Source organism: Pyricularia pennisetigena, assembly GCF_004337985.1.
Source record: "Pyricularia pennisetigena strain Br36 chromosome Unknown Pyricularia_pennisetigena_Br36_Scf_12, whole genome shotgun sequence".
Taxonomy (NCBI): domain Eukaryota; kingdom Fungi; phylum Ascomycota; class Sordariomycetes; order Magnaporthales; family Pyriculariaceae; genus Pyricularia; species Pyricularia pennisetigena.
The window spans coordinates 222,846-238,359 of record NW_021940924.1 but is presented as its reverse complement, the minus strand read 5'-3'; the positions used below and the strand labels follow the sequence as shown (position 1 = coordinate 238,359).

General features: G+C 46.4%; 5 protein-coding genes across 5 annotated transcripts; 3 read left to right on the top strand and 2 right to left on the bottom strand.

Moving 5' to 3' along the window:
* Positions 1–5,946: 5,946 nt before the first annotated feature.
* Positions 5,947–6,555, bottom strand: PpBr36_10956 (uncharacterized protein; the record flags this gene model as incomplete). Its single annotated transcript, XM_029898063.1, has 2 exons — positions 5,947–6,289; positions 6,332–6,555. 2 exons carry the CDS (start codon positions 6,553–6,555, stop codon positions 5,947–5,949), a joined length of 567 nt encoding a protein of 188 aa, XP_029743559.1.
* A 1,031-nt stretch (positions 6,556–7,586) lies between these two features.
* On the bottom strand, positions 7,587–7,865 carry PpBr36_10955 (uncharacterized protein; the record flags this gene model as incomplete). Its single annotated transcript, XM_029898062.1, has 1 exon — positions 7,587–7,865. One exon carries the CDS (start codon positions 7,863–7,865, stop codon positions 7,587–7,589), a length of 279 nt encoding a protein of 92 aa, XP_029743557.1.
* An 886-nt stretch (positions 7,866–8,751) lies between these two features.
* On the top strand, positions 8,752–9,039 carry PpBr36_10954 (uncharacterized protein; the record flags this gene model as incomplete). The annotated part of the gene is made up of 2 exons (XM_029898061.1): positions 8,752–8,784; positions 8,833–9,039. 2 exons carry the CDS (start codon positions 8,752–8,754, stop codon positions 9,037–9,039), a joined length of 240 nt encoding a protein of 79 aa, XP_029743572.1.
* Positions 9,040–10,021: 982 nt separating this feature from the next.
* Positions 10,022–12,023, top strand: PpBr36_10953 (uncharacterized protein; the record flags this gene model as incomplete). Its single annotated transcript, XM_029898060.1, has 2 exons — positions 10,022–10,301; positions 10,369–12,023. The coding sequence occupies 2 exons, from the start codon at positions 10,022–10,024 to the stop codon at positions 12,021–12,023; spliced, it is 1,935 nt and encodes a 644-aa protein (XP_029743562.1).
* A 3,083-nt stretch (positions 12,024–15,106) lies between these two features.
* On the top strand, positions 15,107–15,286 carry PpBr36_10952 (uncharacterized protein; the record flags this gene model as incomplete). Its single annotated transcript, XM_029898059.1, has 1 exon — positions 15,107–15,286. One exon carries the CDS (start codon positions 15,107–15,109, stop codon positions 15,284–15,286), a length of 180 nt encoding a protein of 59 aa, XP_029743573.1.
* Positions 15,287–15,514: the final 228 nt, after the last annotated feature.

The window sequence follows — 15,514 nt, the reverse complement described above, 5'->3', positions numbered from 1 at the left end:
TGTGGAAAAGCCCGGAGGATGACCAAGATCGACATTATTCGAGCTTTTAACAGATTGCTAATGGATCCGAAGTCACGGTATTTAACGGCGTTCAAAACGCGACAAGGCACATTTCAGTGGAAGGTCCTACCCTTTGGACTGAAGGTCGGACCCGCCTGGTTCCAAGCTTTTATCAACGCTCAGCTTAATGAACTGCTGGACGCTTTCGCGAGCGCCTACGCAGACGACGTGTTGATTTATACCGAGGATAAATCGGAGCAAGTCCATTTTGAGCAAACCGAGGAGGTTATTTACAGGCTGCACAAAGCCGGACTCCAAGGCGATATCAAAAAGTCAAGTTTCGGCGTTTTCGAAATCGAGTACCTGGGTTTACTTCTAGAGATCGGTAAAGGTATCCGCATCGACCCCAAAAAGGTCGAAGCCATCACCAGCTGGCAATGGGACGACGTCACCTCCGTTTCCGCAGTACGATCCTTCCTAGGCTTATGCAATTTCGTTCGGACGTTCTGCCATCACGCCAGCGAACAAGCAGAACCTCTGACCCGATTATTGAAAAAGGGAGTCCCGTTCGAAAGAGGCCCCGAGCAGAAATCTGCCTTTGAAGCGCTGAAACAGCTGGTGATCACCGCCCCCGTGATGAGTTTCTTCAAACCCGGTATGCCTGTCAGGATGGACACCGACGCCAGTGGCAGGGCCACCGCCGGTGTCGTGTGGCAGCAACAGGACGATGGCAGCTGGAAGCCAATCGGCTATTCGTCCAAAACCATGTCCCCTGCTGAACAAAACTATCCGATTCAGGACCAGGAGCTATTAGCTGTGATTAATACGCTAAAGGACTTCGAACCAGCCCTGTTGGGTACCAAGTTCTGTGTTTTCACCGATCACCAGGCCCTAATTTATTGGTCGACCAAGAAACTTTTGTCCGCTCGCCAGATACGATGGGCTGACTACCTGGCCAACTTCGACATCACCTTTAAATACCGTCCCGGCAAGGATAATGTGGCAGCCGATGCCCTTTCGCGCAAAACCATCGACAACCCTACTGTCAAGGCCCGAGCTGTGTTAGACCGCACCATTGCACTAATCCCTCCAGAAAAGATCGACTCCCGACCCGGCGAACCTCTTCCAACCATTAGCAACTTGGAACCCTCCGCACCGCATGGAGCTGACCTGGTGGCCCTTATCCTGGAAGAAAACCTGAAACAGAACCTAGGTCACCACGACAATTTGTTAACGGTACCCGAGACTACCCAGGATGGCAAAATCTTCTTAAGAACGGCTCTCATCCGCGAAGCTCATGAGCCCAAGATCTTCGGCCATGGAGGCCAGAATAAAACCCTCAGCCGCCTGAAAAAGGACTATTGGTGGCCCGACCGAAATCGAGACGTCAAACGCTATATTAATAATTGTCGCGAATGTCATCGCAACAAGGTACGACATGATAAGACGCCTGGGCTGTTGCACCCACTGGAGATCCCTAGACGGTGTTGGCAGCACGTAATGGTAGACGGCAAAGATATGCCCAAGGATAAAGAAGGCTATAATTACGTCTGGGTCTTCATCTGCCGATTGACCAAACTTTTGGCCACCCTACCGGGAAAAAAGACGGACACCGCGGAGACCTTGGCCATGCGTTATTATCAGACCGTGTACCGTTGGAAAGGCGTCCCCGATTTATGGCTTTCCGACAACGCCGGACCGTTTATATCCGAGTTCCTAAACACTCTAAACGAGTTGACAGGAACAAAGCATAAACATGGAAGCGCCCGCCACCCTCAATGTCAGGGCAGCGTCGAAATTACCAACGCTGAATTGGATCAGAAAATGCGCTTTTATGTAGACAAATACCAAACGAATTGGCGACGGCATATCCCCGCTTTCGACTTCGGCCACAACTCGTCCGTTCACGCCTCTATTGGCATGGCACCGATCGAAGCAGAAACAGGAGCTCGCCCTAGAGACCCGCTCTCTCTACCTTTACCCGAAGAAGACCTGGAGACCGGTCAGCAACAAAAGGCGCTGGAAATGGTCCGCCAAGCCCGGCAAGCTCAGGAACTGGCCCGCAACAACGGACTCGGAGCGCAAATAGAGCAACAGAGGCAGGCTAACAAGAAACGGCGACCGGTCGACTTTACGGTGGGAGATGCGGTTTACGTTAGCAAAAAGGGTTTTTCCACAGAAGCTCCTACGACCAAGTTGGACTCGCAAAATGCAGGACCATGGACGATTCTCGAGGAAAAGGGCCACAGCTTCGTTCTCGACACCCCTGCCTGGTATAAAGGTAGTAAGCTGTTCCACGCCAGCCGACTGCGCAAGGCAGCAACGGATCCATTACCTCAGCAGTATCAAAAGCCGGAACCACCGGTCGAAATTAACGGAGAACCGGAGTGGGAGGTGGAGCAAGTGTTGGCCTCGCGACTATTCGGACGAAAGAAGACGTTGCAATATCAGGTATCGTGGGTCGGACTCGACCCTGATGAGACATGGTATGAGGCCCGCGACTTGAAAAATTCACCAGTACTGCTGGATACCTTTCACAGGGAGTACCCGGACGCAGCAGGACCTCCGGTAAATTTGCAACAATGGATCAGGAGCGCAGCAGAGGATGTTTTTGCGGAGGACGGACCCGAGGACAATGTTGCCGAGCATGATGTGAAAAAGACACGAGAGCGGCGGAAGGCCCCGAGGAGACACACGTAACAGATTCAAGACTCTGACCGCCTACGTCGATCAGGCCTTAAAGGGGGTAATGTGAGGATCAGGCCCCCAGACCTACCCTCAGAATCACGACTCGGCTCTACCAGCCACGCTGAGCCAGGGATCGGACAAAGGGATCCACTGACCTCGGATTTAAACGCGTCTCTCCAGCACGCCGTCAATCGTGATTTCTCTCTTCTCTTCAGTTTAGAATTTTCGTCGATAGCGCCTAATACACTGAGGTTCTCCAATGTATGCCTGGCCGTGACAGCAAACGAATACGTTAAAATAACCGTTCCCGGCTTTTTTTAAACAATCCTATTATTTTCCTATAATAATGGAAAAAATTTTTATTATACGTAAACAGTAATTTGTTATTAATAATTATTATTGTCACGAAAGCGATCCCAAAGAGACAAGGCTGCAATATAGGGGCGATTCTATTCGAAAATCTAAAGCTAAATGTAAAGGAAGAAGAAAGGCACGCAATGCCAATCGCGTACACGCGCCTAAGCGAACAAATAACAAATTCACCCTGGCGCCTTATTACGTGAGGTGGAACTAATTACGGTTGGCAGTCGCCCAAGCACGCCACTCCGTAACAAATATCATGCAACTTTTATTTATAATATAATAAATAATATAAATAGTGAGCGTGATATAAATTAAATATTGTCAAAAGGGCTTTACCCTGATAACGTATTTTGGGTCCAAAATTTATAAAATTAAAGGTTTTATAATAAAATTATCCAAGGTGCGTTTTCGTTATATATATTGTGGCCGTTACCTGCATGTGGTTTATCCTGGTTAATAGTTTAGCCAGGGCACCACCGGCTCCAATTCTCAAAGGTTAGCCCCGCAATAATTATTTATGTAATTGTTTTTTTGTTATTGGACAACAATTTCCAAAAAAAAACGCATAATTAAGAAAATCCGTTATTTAATTAAAACCAGCAGCAGCAAATATAACGTGGTTCGAATCGCCGGGCATCCCTATTGGTTGTCACGGCCAGGCGTACATTGGAGAACCTCAGTGTATTAGGCGCTATCGACGAAAATTCTAAACTGAAGAGAAGAGAGAAATCACGATTNCACTGCTTTACTGAGGCGCTCATCTCCAAGCAAGGTCATTACTCCTAAGGTAATGTGAATCGTACTAAGGGGACGCACTGCGGTTTCTGGGATTTTGAAAGAGCTGAGACTAGCGACATCTGTTTTAAAAGCGTTTAAACTTCTCATCAACTGAGGCTGCGAAGTGGTTGTAACGAGCGGAATACAAAGAAAGTGGGTAGGCTTCATTTTGCGTTAAATTTGCCTTTAATTTCTTTTGAAAAAGAATTTAACAAAGCGACTTTAACTGTAGTTGATTTTGTGTAAATGTTAACGGGTAATTGGTTGGATATGGGTTCCAAAATAATGTAAAGTCGCATGTGGACGAGAACTTCTGTATTGAGAGATCGCAACTAGTTACTGGAAGTAACCGGACCTTTTATATATGGGGTTGTTTGTATTTTGAATTGTGAACGATTTTATTAATAGATTAGTATTAATAGATTTTTACAAGCGGTTTATTTATAACTATCTTTTGCATTAATAAATATAAAGTACTGATTAAAATTTTGTTATAATGCGCCAAGGGTCCGTAAATCCTTTCTTTATTTCTATTCAACTTAATATAAATTAAATTAGTAAAAGATTTAATGTTTTATAAACCAAGGCTAAATACAGTTGCTATTAATATTTACAGCTTGGAATTACCAAGCCCTGGCCCCTGTTTAACAAGCGACTACAAAGGCGAGATTTGTACTCCGGTTGCGTTAAATTTAAAAGTTTCGTTTCCTTCCTCTCGTTTTGTCAATTTAGCATCTTCGTCCATAATTGCTGACATTTTAATTATTTCCCGCATTATACCTACCCTAGCTGCAGAAAAGCGATTTGAACCTTTCGTTTATTTCGCATTGTAAGATTTTTATTAATCTTTTTCTACCCTGCTATTACGGCCAATAAAACAAGTCTTCTCTGTCACGAAAGCGATCCCAAGCAGATAAGGCTGCAATATAGGGGCGATTCTATTCGAAAATCTAAAGCTAAATGTAAAGGAAGAAGAAAGGCACGCAATGCCAATCGCGTACACGCGCCTAAGCGAACAAATAACAAATTCACCCTGGCGCCTTATTACGTGAGGTGGAACTAATTACGGTTGGCAGTCGCCCAAGCACGCCACTCCGTAACAAATATCATGCAACTTTTATTTATAATATAATAAATAATATAAATAGTGAGCGTGATATAAATTAAATATTGTCAAAAGGGCTTTACCCTGATAACGTATTTTGGGTCCAAAATTTATAAAATTAAAGGTTTTATAATAAAATTATCCAAGGTGCGTTTTCGTTATATATATTGTGGCCGTTACCTGCATGTGGTTTATCCTGGTTAATAGTTTAGCCAGGGCACCACCGGCTCCAATTCTCAAAGGTTAGCCCCGCAATAATTATTTATGTAATTGTTTTTTTGTTATTGGACAACAATTTCCAAAAAAAAACGCATAATTAAGAAAATCCGTTATTTAATTAAAACCAGCAGCAGCAAATATAACGTGGTTCGAATCGCCGGGCATCGGTTATTTTAACCTATTGGTTGTCACGGCCAGGCGTACATTGGAGAACCTCAGTGTATTAGGCGCTATCGACGAAAATTCTAAACTGAAGAGAAGAGAGAAATTACAATCGACGACGCGCTCAAGAGACGCGCTTAAATCCGGAGGTAGTGGATCCTTGTCCGATCCCTGGCTCGGTGTGGAGCCGAGTCGTGATTCTGAGGGTAGGTCTAGGGGCCTGATCCTCACAGCCGTGACAGCAAACGAATACGTTAAAATAACCGTTCCCGGCTTTTTTTAAACAATCCTATTATTTTCCTATAATAATGGAAAAAATTTTTATTATACGTAAACAGTAATTTGTTATTAATAATTATTATTGTCACGAAAGCGATCCCAAAGAGACAAGGCTGCAATATAGGGGCGATTCTATTCGAAAATCTAAAACTAAGTGTAAAGGAAAAAAAAAGGCACGCAGTGCCAATCGCGTACACGCGCCTAAGCGAGCAAATAACAAACGAACCCTGGCGCCTTATCACGTAAGGTGGAGCTAGTCACGGTTGGCAGTCGCCCAGGCACGCCATTCCGTAACATTACCCCCCCGTCCGCCCCGCGAGCGGTTAGGATTTTTGCCGTGTTTTGTCCTGTTTTCACCGGCGACGTCGCAATTTGCGGGCTATGCTGTTCCCCGTAGCCGGGGCGTTATCGTACTCGTCGGGCGGGTCGAACCGATCCTCGAGGGCTGCCTTTTCCCAGGCCTTTAAGCGCATGGGAGGGCCGGCCTTGTCGGGGTAGGCGTTATAATATTGTCGCAATTGCACAACCGCGTTTTTAAATCCTTCCGCGTCGTAGAACTCCGGGTCGGGGTCCCAACCTCTCCATTGGATTTGGTACTGAAACACACCTCGTAACACCCGCGAGGAAATTACCCGTTCGATTTCCCATTCCTTTTCGTTGGTATTTTTTAACGCGTCGATTACCTCGCTTTCGGGCCTTTTTGCGGTTTATCCGTCCAATGGGTTACGTGGGTTTAACCGAAAACGGTCGGTATAAAATACGCGGCTTCCCTTCCAAAAATTTGGCAATTCCAAATGGTAGAAATGCCCCCGTTTCTCTTTAATTATATAATTACATCTGGTTAACGGGTAATTTAATTTATCGTTAGGACGGTCCGTCACCCAATGCTTTTTAATAATGTAGACGGCGCTTCCTATTCCGAAATCGGGTTTCCGGCGGTGTTTGTTGGCTTGGTCGCACATTCGTTATTGCGCCATTTGGAGGTGGGTGCGTACCGCCTCCATATAATTTTCCAATTTTTTGGTAATTGTTTGAGCTTCGGTTTTTGTAAATCGTTTACGGGTAAGCAATCCCTTTAGTTTAATCCTTTGCGTCCAATCGAAATGCATATGGGCCGGATAACCGTTTCCAATTTCGAAAGGTGAAAATTGTGACATTTGGACCATAAGATCACCAGACCCTAACCCTGACCCCTGACCAACGACCCACCAGGGTGATACCTTTATCTACGTCGCGTCAAGCTCAGAATTTTGTTTGTTTCCTTTCTTCTGCTCAGAGTAGAATCTTCGTCGATAGGCGCCAATAGACTAGCTTCCGTGCTATGCTTACCCTGGCCGTGACAAAAATCCTCCGAAAAAATTATAGGGTAGCGTTACCTGCACCAAATCGATTGCGGGCATACGTTTGTCCCAATTGTTTTGGAAATGGTTAATATAAGGGCGCAACCTTTGATCGATATAGGCGTTTATAATCTTTGTTTGCCCTGCTGTTTGGGAATGCCCGGCCGTCGAAAATTTCCATTTAATTTGCAAAATTTTGGACATTTCGTCGATCAAATCTAATACGAACTGCGGACCTTTGTCGGAAACTGTCACGGCCAGGCATACATTGGAGAACCTCAGTGTATTAGGCGCTATCGACGAAAATTCTAAACTGAAGAGAAGAGAGAAATTACAATCGACGACGCGTTTAAGAGACGCGCTTAAATCCGGAGGTAGTGGATCCTTGTCCGATCCCTGGCTCGGTGTGGAGCCGAGTCGTGATTCTGAGGGTAGGTCTAGGGGCCTGATCCTTACAGCCTACTCCTCACAGTGGCCCAGATACACCAATCCGCGACACAGGAAAAGCGGTACCCAAGGTTGAAAAGAGTATTAAATGAAAATAAACAAGGTCTAAAAGTTTCCAAGGCCTTAATATGCTATCTTATATTTAATTTAATACCTAAAAACCCCCTGAGTTAACCCGTTACTCCATGGAACATTTAGAGTAAAATTTATGCATCTACCATAGAAATATCAAGTTTCCACTCTTCGTAATCAATCGTCCCTGTAAGCGTTTGACTTTCAATAACCTTGCAGTCGGGGCTCGTTTCAAAATTAACCGTATAGGATGCGGTGTGAACCCTGCCGTGCCGGCCAGGCAGAACATATACTGCGGGTTGTAGTCTAAACCATTGAAATTGACTTTTGCCCTTTAGTTCGACCTTACAATAAGGTCTAGCGCTAACGTGCAGGGCAAATAAGGCGAGTGAAACAATTGCTTTAAATTGCATATTGACGACTGTTGTAATTTCGAATAAAAGGTGAAATGGATTGTAATCAAAAAAGAAACGGTAGGAAAGGTATAGGAGGTAAGCTGCGAGAAAGATTTGCCTTGTGGTTTGGAAGTGGTAGTCTGGAAATGGTAGTCAGAATGGCGATTAAATCGGGTATTTATATTTACCTGCTGTATTTGTTAATTAACTTTAAAGTAGCCGGTGCCAATTATAGCAAAAAAATACTTTGCATAGTATTATATCATGAAAATGTTAATTAATTAATACGCGTAAACTGGGTCCAACGCATTAATAACATAAGTTGGTCATGTTAGTTATTGTGAGGATCAGGCCCCTAGACCTACCCTCAGAATCACGACTCGGCTCCACACCGAGCCAGGGATCGGACAAGGATCCACTACCTCCGGATTTAAGCGCGTCTCTTGAGCGCGTCGTCGATTGTGATTTCTCTCTCTTTTCTTCAGTTTAGAATTTTCGTTAAAAGCGCCTAATACGCTGAGGTTCTCCAATGTATGCCTGGCCGTGACAATAGTAAGGTTTTAGTAGAGTCGGTTTTAAATATATTTTTCAATTTAATTTATATAGTTATTTTATTTAAATTTGTAACCGGGGTTTGAAAAAATGTATAAACAAGTACCCTTTTTATTTTATATATTGTTTATGTTATAAATTTACTATCGAAAATAATATTTTAACTTTGAAAATAATATTTGGATCTTAAAGTTTTCAAAAATACTTTATATTTTTTGATATTATTAAAATTGGATTTATAACGTGGATTTGTTAGTAAGTATCAAGCAGAAAACTCACAGACACTACTTTCACCGCCGTTCTGTTATCCTGTGTTTTCCAGAATCAGTTAGCTTCCCACCACCAACGCAGAATGTCGAACACAAAGGCTGCCATGTTTTACCTCGTGAACCATGTCTTCCTTACACCTTGTCTACCCGAGGGAGACAATTAGAAAGCAGCACATGATTTGACGCTGCAGTCAACCCTCTTGGCATCCATTGAGAAATTGGAAGCGCATGTTGCGCTTGGTAGGCGTGCTTTGGCCCGCTTGGCGGCAGCAATGATTCGCCGGATGACTCAATTGCAGGATGAAAATGGGAACGTTCATTTGGACAACCTTGAGCGCATTCTGAAGGCAGTGGGCCAGTCTGTTATATAGCTCTTTGAGTCAAGGCTTGGGATCAACCCATGCTGATGATTACCGCAGGCACCAGAGAAGCCGTGACAGTCCATATTGTCTGTCAAAACGCAGGTGTCGTCATTAGCAGGCATGAAGACTCTGTCTACATTGAGTGCTTCGAGCTCTCTCCTGTAAACTCGGCTGTGATGAAACCCTCGGGCAGACTTCGCCGTTACTTTCCTGGGGCCGCTATGGAAATGAGTCCGAAAACCTTCTGTGACAAGCAGTTTCAGAAAAACTTGGCTTCATTTTTATAAAATCTCAGCCATCAGCGAAGTCCCGATATATTTTTGTATTGGATCGAAGCTCATTTAGTTCAAGAATGATTTGCGCTTTCGGGTTTGATAATCCTATTGTTTATTGTGAAAAAGCTACGCGTTGAAAAAGAAGGATGAAGCTGGATATAACTAAAAGTTGCTAGGGTACTGATAAACCTCAGAGTTGGTTTCACCGGAAAAGTACGCGGGCTATTGTCCTGCGCTGGGTAATGTACATCCACGTGATAGTTTTGCCTGGTACATAAGCCCCAACGAAATTAGATGCAAATCATATCTAGGATAGCTTCCATACAAGCGCCGGTTTCCGCCCTCGTCTTTTGTACAGAAACGAAAATATAACCTCCTAGCAGCACATGCACGAAATTTGGGTTTTCCCAACAAAAAAAAGTTTCGATCTTATTTGTGTGTTTGTTGAATTTAGGCTGATCTTCTGCATATCAAGTAGAGACATTTTCTTGGTGTCCCTTATGGGGTTTTTCCAGGAATGACCGGAGGGTTTGCTAAACATGTGATAATCAACTATTCAACTGTCGATAAAAGTTGACGGAAGTCATGCTAAGCTGCCAAGCTTCGGTAGTCAATCTAGTTTCGTCTGGCAGTCAATAGACTTGTACTGCTATTATTTCTGCTACCTTTCAACCCCGAAGTATTTTCAAGCTTTTACACTGCGATATTTTTTCATTATGTTACTCACAAATACGGCTTTTACCTACATGGTGAACCATGTTTTCCTGCCCCCCAAGCTCCCTGAAGGAGATGATTGGGAAGCCAGCCACAGCAAGGCACTGCAGTCGAACATCATGGCGTGCATCGAGAAGTTTGCGACCTACGTTACATTTGGCAATCGTGCGTTGATGCGATCTGCAGCTTCAATGATTCGACGCATGACCCAAGCCCAGAACGAGCATGGTTATATACACTGTGATAAGTTCGAGCAGGTCCTCGACGAGATCGGCGAAAAGGGTACGCAGATCAGGTTCTTTATTGTCGCTTGAAGGTCCATTCCAACGCTAGAACTGAGCCACTGCAGTCTCTGGAGAAGCAGTTTGTATCAACGTCGTTTTTCAAAACGCCGGTGTTCTAATCGGCAGACATCAAGACTCGGTATACGTCGAGTCCTTCGAGCTGTCACCACTCAACTCAGCTGTCATAAAATCGCCTGGTAGGCTTCGCCGCTACTTTCCGGGGCCTGCCATGGCCATTGAGCTGGGAGCGTTTCGTGACCGGGAGTTCCAGAAATCTTTTGCAAAGGTTCTGCACAAACTTTGCCACCAGAGCTGCCCCGACACTTGTCCTCTGGTCAAAAAGGCCGGACAACTACACGAGGAGACACGTGACACCGTCGACCCGGTGTACGTAACCGAATTCATGACTGCCTTTTTGGGGCCTGTCACCAAGCATGTTGATGACATCTCGCAAGGAGTCTGGAAGAACACACGTGATGAAATCATATGGCACAAAAGTTACATGCCCTGGCGCCGATCGCCAGTGTGGCTGCTTCTCCGGGTCTCCCTACAACTCCTTCTTGGCCACGAAGCAGGGTCGACATCCCAGGCTAAATGCCTCTACAAGTCATTGATGCTATTTTTTACTGCGTCGTTGTTCATAGACGGTTTTTTTCACCAAGACCTGTCTAGCGACGTGATCGAGATCATGAGGTTCAAGGTTGTTCGACGTAAACACAAACTACTTGCTGCTTTCCAGGGTGAAGTGGAAGAACGAGTAATTTTATTCGCAGACAAGGCAATGACTGACGCCGCTCGAGAGTTAATCAACCGTCAGCGTCCTTTTGTTGCAAACGAAAGCCCCGACAATAAGCTACGTCGTTTTGAGTCGGTCAATTTTGTCAATGACACGGTTCACAGGTTGAAGAACCTTGACGAATTTATCAATTCCATATCAGACCGGACTATGAGCCTGGATAGAGCGTCTTTCTGCCCGCCCGCGTACATGTCAACTTTGAGCAGAGGCTCATTGCCTGATCTCTCTGGATGGTCGACTTTCGATATTCATGGCTATACGGCCTTCTGTCTTGCAGAGGTCGAAGCATGGGTTTCCGACCACCTGGATGACTGGCTAAGCCATGCCATGATAAGTGAAAAGTCGTGTTCCGAACTCTCTAACCTGATCACAACCTATGAGAGAATCGCTACATCGGTTTACAAGACAAACTCCGAAGGAAGGTCAATCATGGTACTGGTCCTGATTGAACTTTGGGTTGTTTGCGACAAAATAGCAACAGGTCAGATCCCACTGCTGGGGCAATATGACCCTTGCATTCCTGCAGGACTGTTCGAATCCTTCCTGCTGCCCTTCCGTGAACAAATGGCGAGATTGAACAGGGTAGAAAAATACCTCGAAAGGCGGTGTAGGGCAGCCGACCAGTTGCTTCCTTGTATTCTCAGCTCGTTTGGTGATACCCAGTCCTTTGCCGTACACTTCTACAGCCAATCGACCCATTACCAGAATATGCTGGTCGAGATAGAGTCCAAGGCTGCAAAGCAGCGCACAGCGAAGATCGCCGAGCTTTCCAAAGTTCAGGCAGAGTATCGGCGCCTTCACAACCTTTTCGAGTCAGAAAGCTGTCGATATGTCGAGCTGTTGCAACTCTCTCCCGTACACAAAATTTTCAGTATGGGCGCACGGACCATGCTGTTAACGTTTGCGCGGGACTTCCGCCTGTAGCCCTAACAGGCGCGCACACACGAAAAACTCTTCAACCTGTCGCCCTAAGCACCGTCACTACACGGAACGCCTTTCCTCGCAACACCCATGTATAATCGACAGATCTCCCCTTTGACGAGTTTTCCACTGATCGCGGTGAAGGAAGAGTCCGATCGGCGGCTCGGCGCGCCACCCGCATAAAGGCGCACAAGATAAGGCCCAATTTCGCGATGCGAGCCAGCGTGGCACAAAAACTTTGCCAGCCGGAAAGGCAGGCGTCCTTCCCCGGAAGGCTAAACAATACGGTTTAAAAGAAAGGGAAATTAGGCTGAGAACCACCCGACGGTTCTTCGAATCGACAGGGCACCCTTTCACCCCCTTACACCTTCTGGAATTGCCTGCAGCGAGGAGGTAATGCCGTTACGGGGGTTGGTTAGTTGTACGTGGACCGGAAACACTGTACCGGCGCGGCAATTTCCAAAGGGTCCCGACAGCAAGACGTGGTCGGCCCATTGCTGGAAACGGCTTTGGGTAACGGGAAGCAAGAAACGTGGGCACGGCCTTGGTTCGCACCCTTGGTACACCCCGTGGACGGTGGGCCGTGGTGGAATAATATAATTGAAACGCCCCATGCTTTTTATTTACATTGGGAATCTGCGCCGGGTCTGGAGGACGGGAAAAATTCGATTGCATTTATGTCCATATTGTGGCGCTGGGCTAGCCCAGGAACCAACGGGGGATTAAATTGTGGATGGACATGTACGGGGTGTCGCCGGCTTTTCGAAGCTTTCTATTCGCATTAGGGACGTATACCGGGGCAGATGATATCGTCGGCATATTAGGCGGAAAAGACGTTATTTTAGCCGGAGAGGACGGATGCGCGCGTCGGTTTACCAAAAGACCTTTTTGTGGATGCGGTAGGTTTAAGGTGCAAACTTTATATTTACGTGGCAGGCTGGGTATCCAGCGACTAGGAGGGCTCTAGCTGGCCTGTCCGTTAAAGGGTCTGGTCCAACCCTGTGACTATAGTTTACTGTAGGAAATGCAAGGCGAGGAACTGCGTTTGCCAAGACCCCTACTGGGCCATTATTTGGCCATGAGGACCGGCCACGGCGATTTCAAAGCCTACTATAACCGTTTCAACCACCAGGATGCAAATACCTCGTGTGCCTGGTGCTGGAAGCGGACCTCCCCTAAACACCCGGTGCACTGCCGCTTTTCGCGGGCGGTGTGGAAAAACTGGCCGTGGTTTGATAACGAGCGGCCGGTCGGGCCGCCAAACCGCGCCCAACGCCGCAAATTCTTCCAGACAAGCCTCGGGCAACCGAAAAGCTTTGAGGCGTTTTCGATAACCACCAATTATTTTAGCGCCCGCCCCAGAGCGGCCCGCCAGCGCCCCGCGCGCCACGAACGCATTTTACGCTTAAGGACACCGATCGTAAACGACTCGAACTTTGACAAGGAATAGATTTACTGCCTTTTCACCCACATTTCACGGCACAAACCGTCAGACGAACCCTCCGTGCACCTTAGGCACGGGGTCGCGTCAGTGAATTAACCCCCTAAGCAGGACCGGGCCCGAACCCGGTCAGGCCCGATCCGCCTCTGCCCTCCTTATTTTCCCCCTGTGTAAATAAAGAAGATAGAACGCGCGCCGAGATACCCCTCGGGAGGTTGCTAACGGCCGGCTAACAAGCCGGGCCGAGCCCGGCGTTAACTAATACTACTACTACTACTACTGGGCTGGGGGACTAAAAGCCGCTGCTCGCTGTTTCCTTATCAGGAGGTGGGCCCCACCTGGACCTGGGGCTGGGGCCAGGGCGCGCGGAATGATGGCCAGGCGTGTGTGGCATACCAGTAAGGTTAGGTACTCGTGGAATTTCCTCAGTATCAACGCTCGCACACTGTCCGCTAGTCTTTGACTATTTTCCCAGGCGTGAAGGTGAAGGTAAATAATGCTTTGTTTTGATTGCACCATCTTACCTAGCCGGAGGGCAACTGGTCACGGTCAGTGGCGATACCCCCCTCAGCTTGGCCTCGGCCAGCACCTGTTCAAAAGCCCCGCATACCAGGGAGCTTTCTACGTATTTTTTGGCCCTGGTGCCTTTAACGCACGCCCCGTGCACAAAATGTGAGTCTTGGGAGGCCGAGTAGGAACGCTTTTCCGACTGGTTACTGGGATCAGTAAGCTGGCCTAGACGGGCCTTATCGTAGCCCTTGGCTAGCCATCAAGTCATCGCACCCTAGACCTGCCTGTAATGGGATGTGGCGGTGACTAGCCATACCACCAAGTGACTAAGGGGTTGAATGCAACGCAGATAGTGGGTACGCTCATGCCATTTCCGGGAGTCCTTCAGGCATTCATCCACTTACTGCAGATCCTTGCAAAGGATTAGCGCCAATGTGTTGGCAGACGAAGGTTACGCAGGCTTACTGTGCTTTTATACCGCGAGATAAATAATTGAAGTTAGATAGTGTCACGGCCAGGGTTAGTATAGTATAAAGGCTAGTCTATTGGCACCTATCGACGAAGATTCTACTCTGAGGAGAAGAAAGGAAACAAACAAAGTTCTGAGCTTGACGCGACGTAGATAAAGGTATCACCCTGGTGGGTCGTTGGTCAGGGGTCAGGGTTAGGGTCTGGTGATCTCATGTTCCAAATGTCACACCTGGCAATAGGTTTTTGAGATTCAGCGCCACTACTCCCTTTGCCAATTTTGAAGCTTCGTCTATGAACGAAAGAAAAAGGGAAATGTCGAATGCATTTGAGACTGCAATGGCTTATAGCTAGTAGCCCAAATAACCGAGGTGCTGTCCACACAAATCCAGATCCGGGCGCCAGGCTGGGCCTTGGCTGCCGCCGATATAAGTTTATACACTCGTTACAAGTAGAATACGTCAATTGTACGTATAATTACAAGCGTTAAAACCTTAACCCAATATGCGATAAATACCTTTCACCGGTGTGCAGCATTTAACTCAGGCGAACACCAGATTATACAGTGGGCCTCAAGCCCTTCAGGATCATTAACGTATAGAAAACCCCATTCTGCGTAGCAATTCTGCATACAAGCTGCATGCGCAGCTGCTCCGGCTATTCGTCGATGGAGCTGATGTTCGCCGGAATCGCTCGTCTTTTCCCGTTTAATAGGGTAACCGTCGATAATTTTAGCGGCGTGCGGAATGGCGGTAACGGCGCTAACCGTTGCAAAAAGGGTAAAAACGATGGAAGTTTTCATCTTGCTATAAATATCATAGCGGGGGTAAGAAATTTTGAATGGTAAAGAGAGGGTAAAAACGAAAGCAGAGCAAAGTTTGCGAATGAATATTGGTTTTAAAAAAGCTTTGAAATCGATAAACTAAATTGATTATTTTCTTTTCAAAGTAACTTAACGCACCTTTATTTATTTATTTTCCATTATAACCTTTGGCATATTATTTTTTCGCTTCTTCTTTTATCCAGGTAACTACTATAAATAGCTGTATATATATAGCTTCAAGTTTATTTTAAT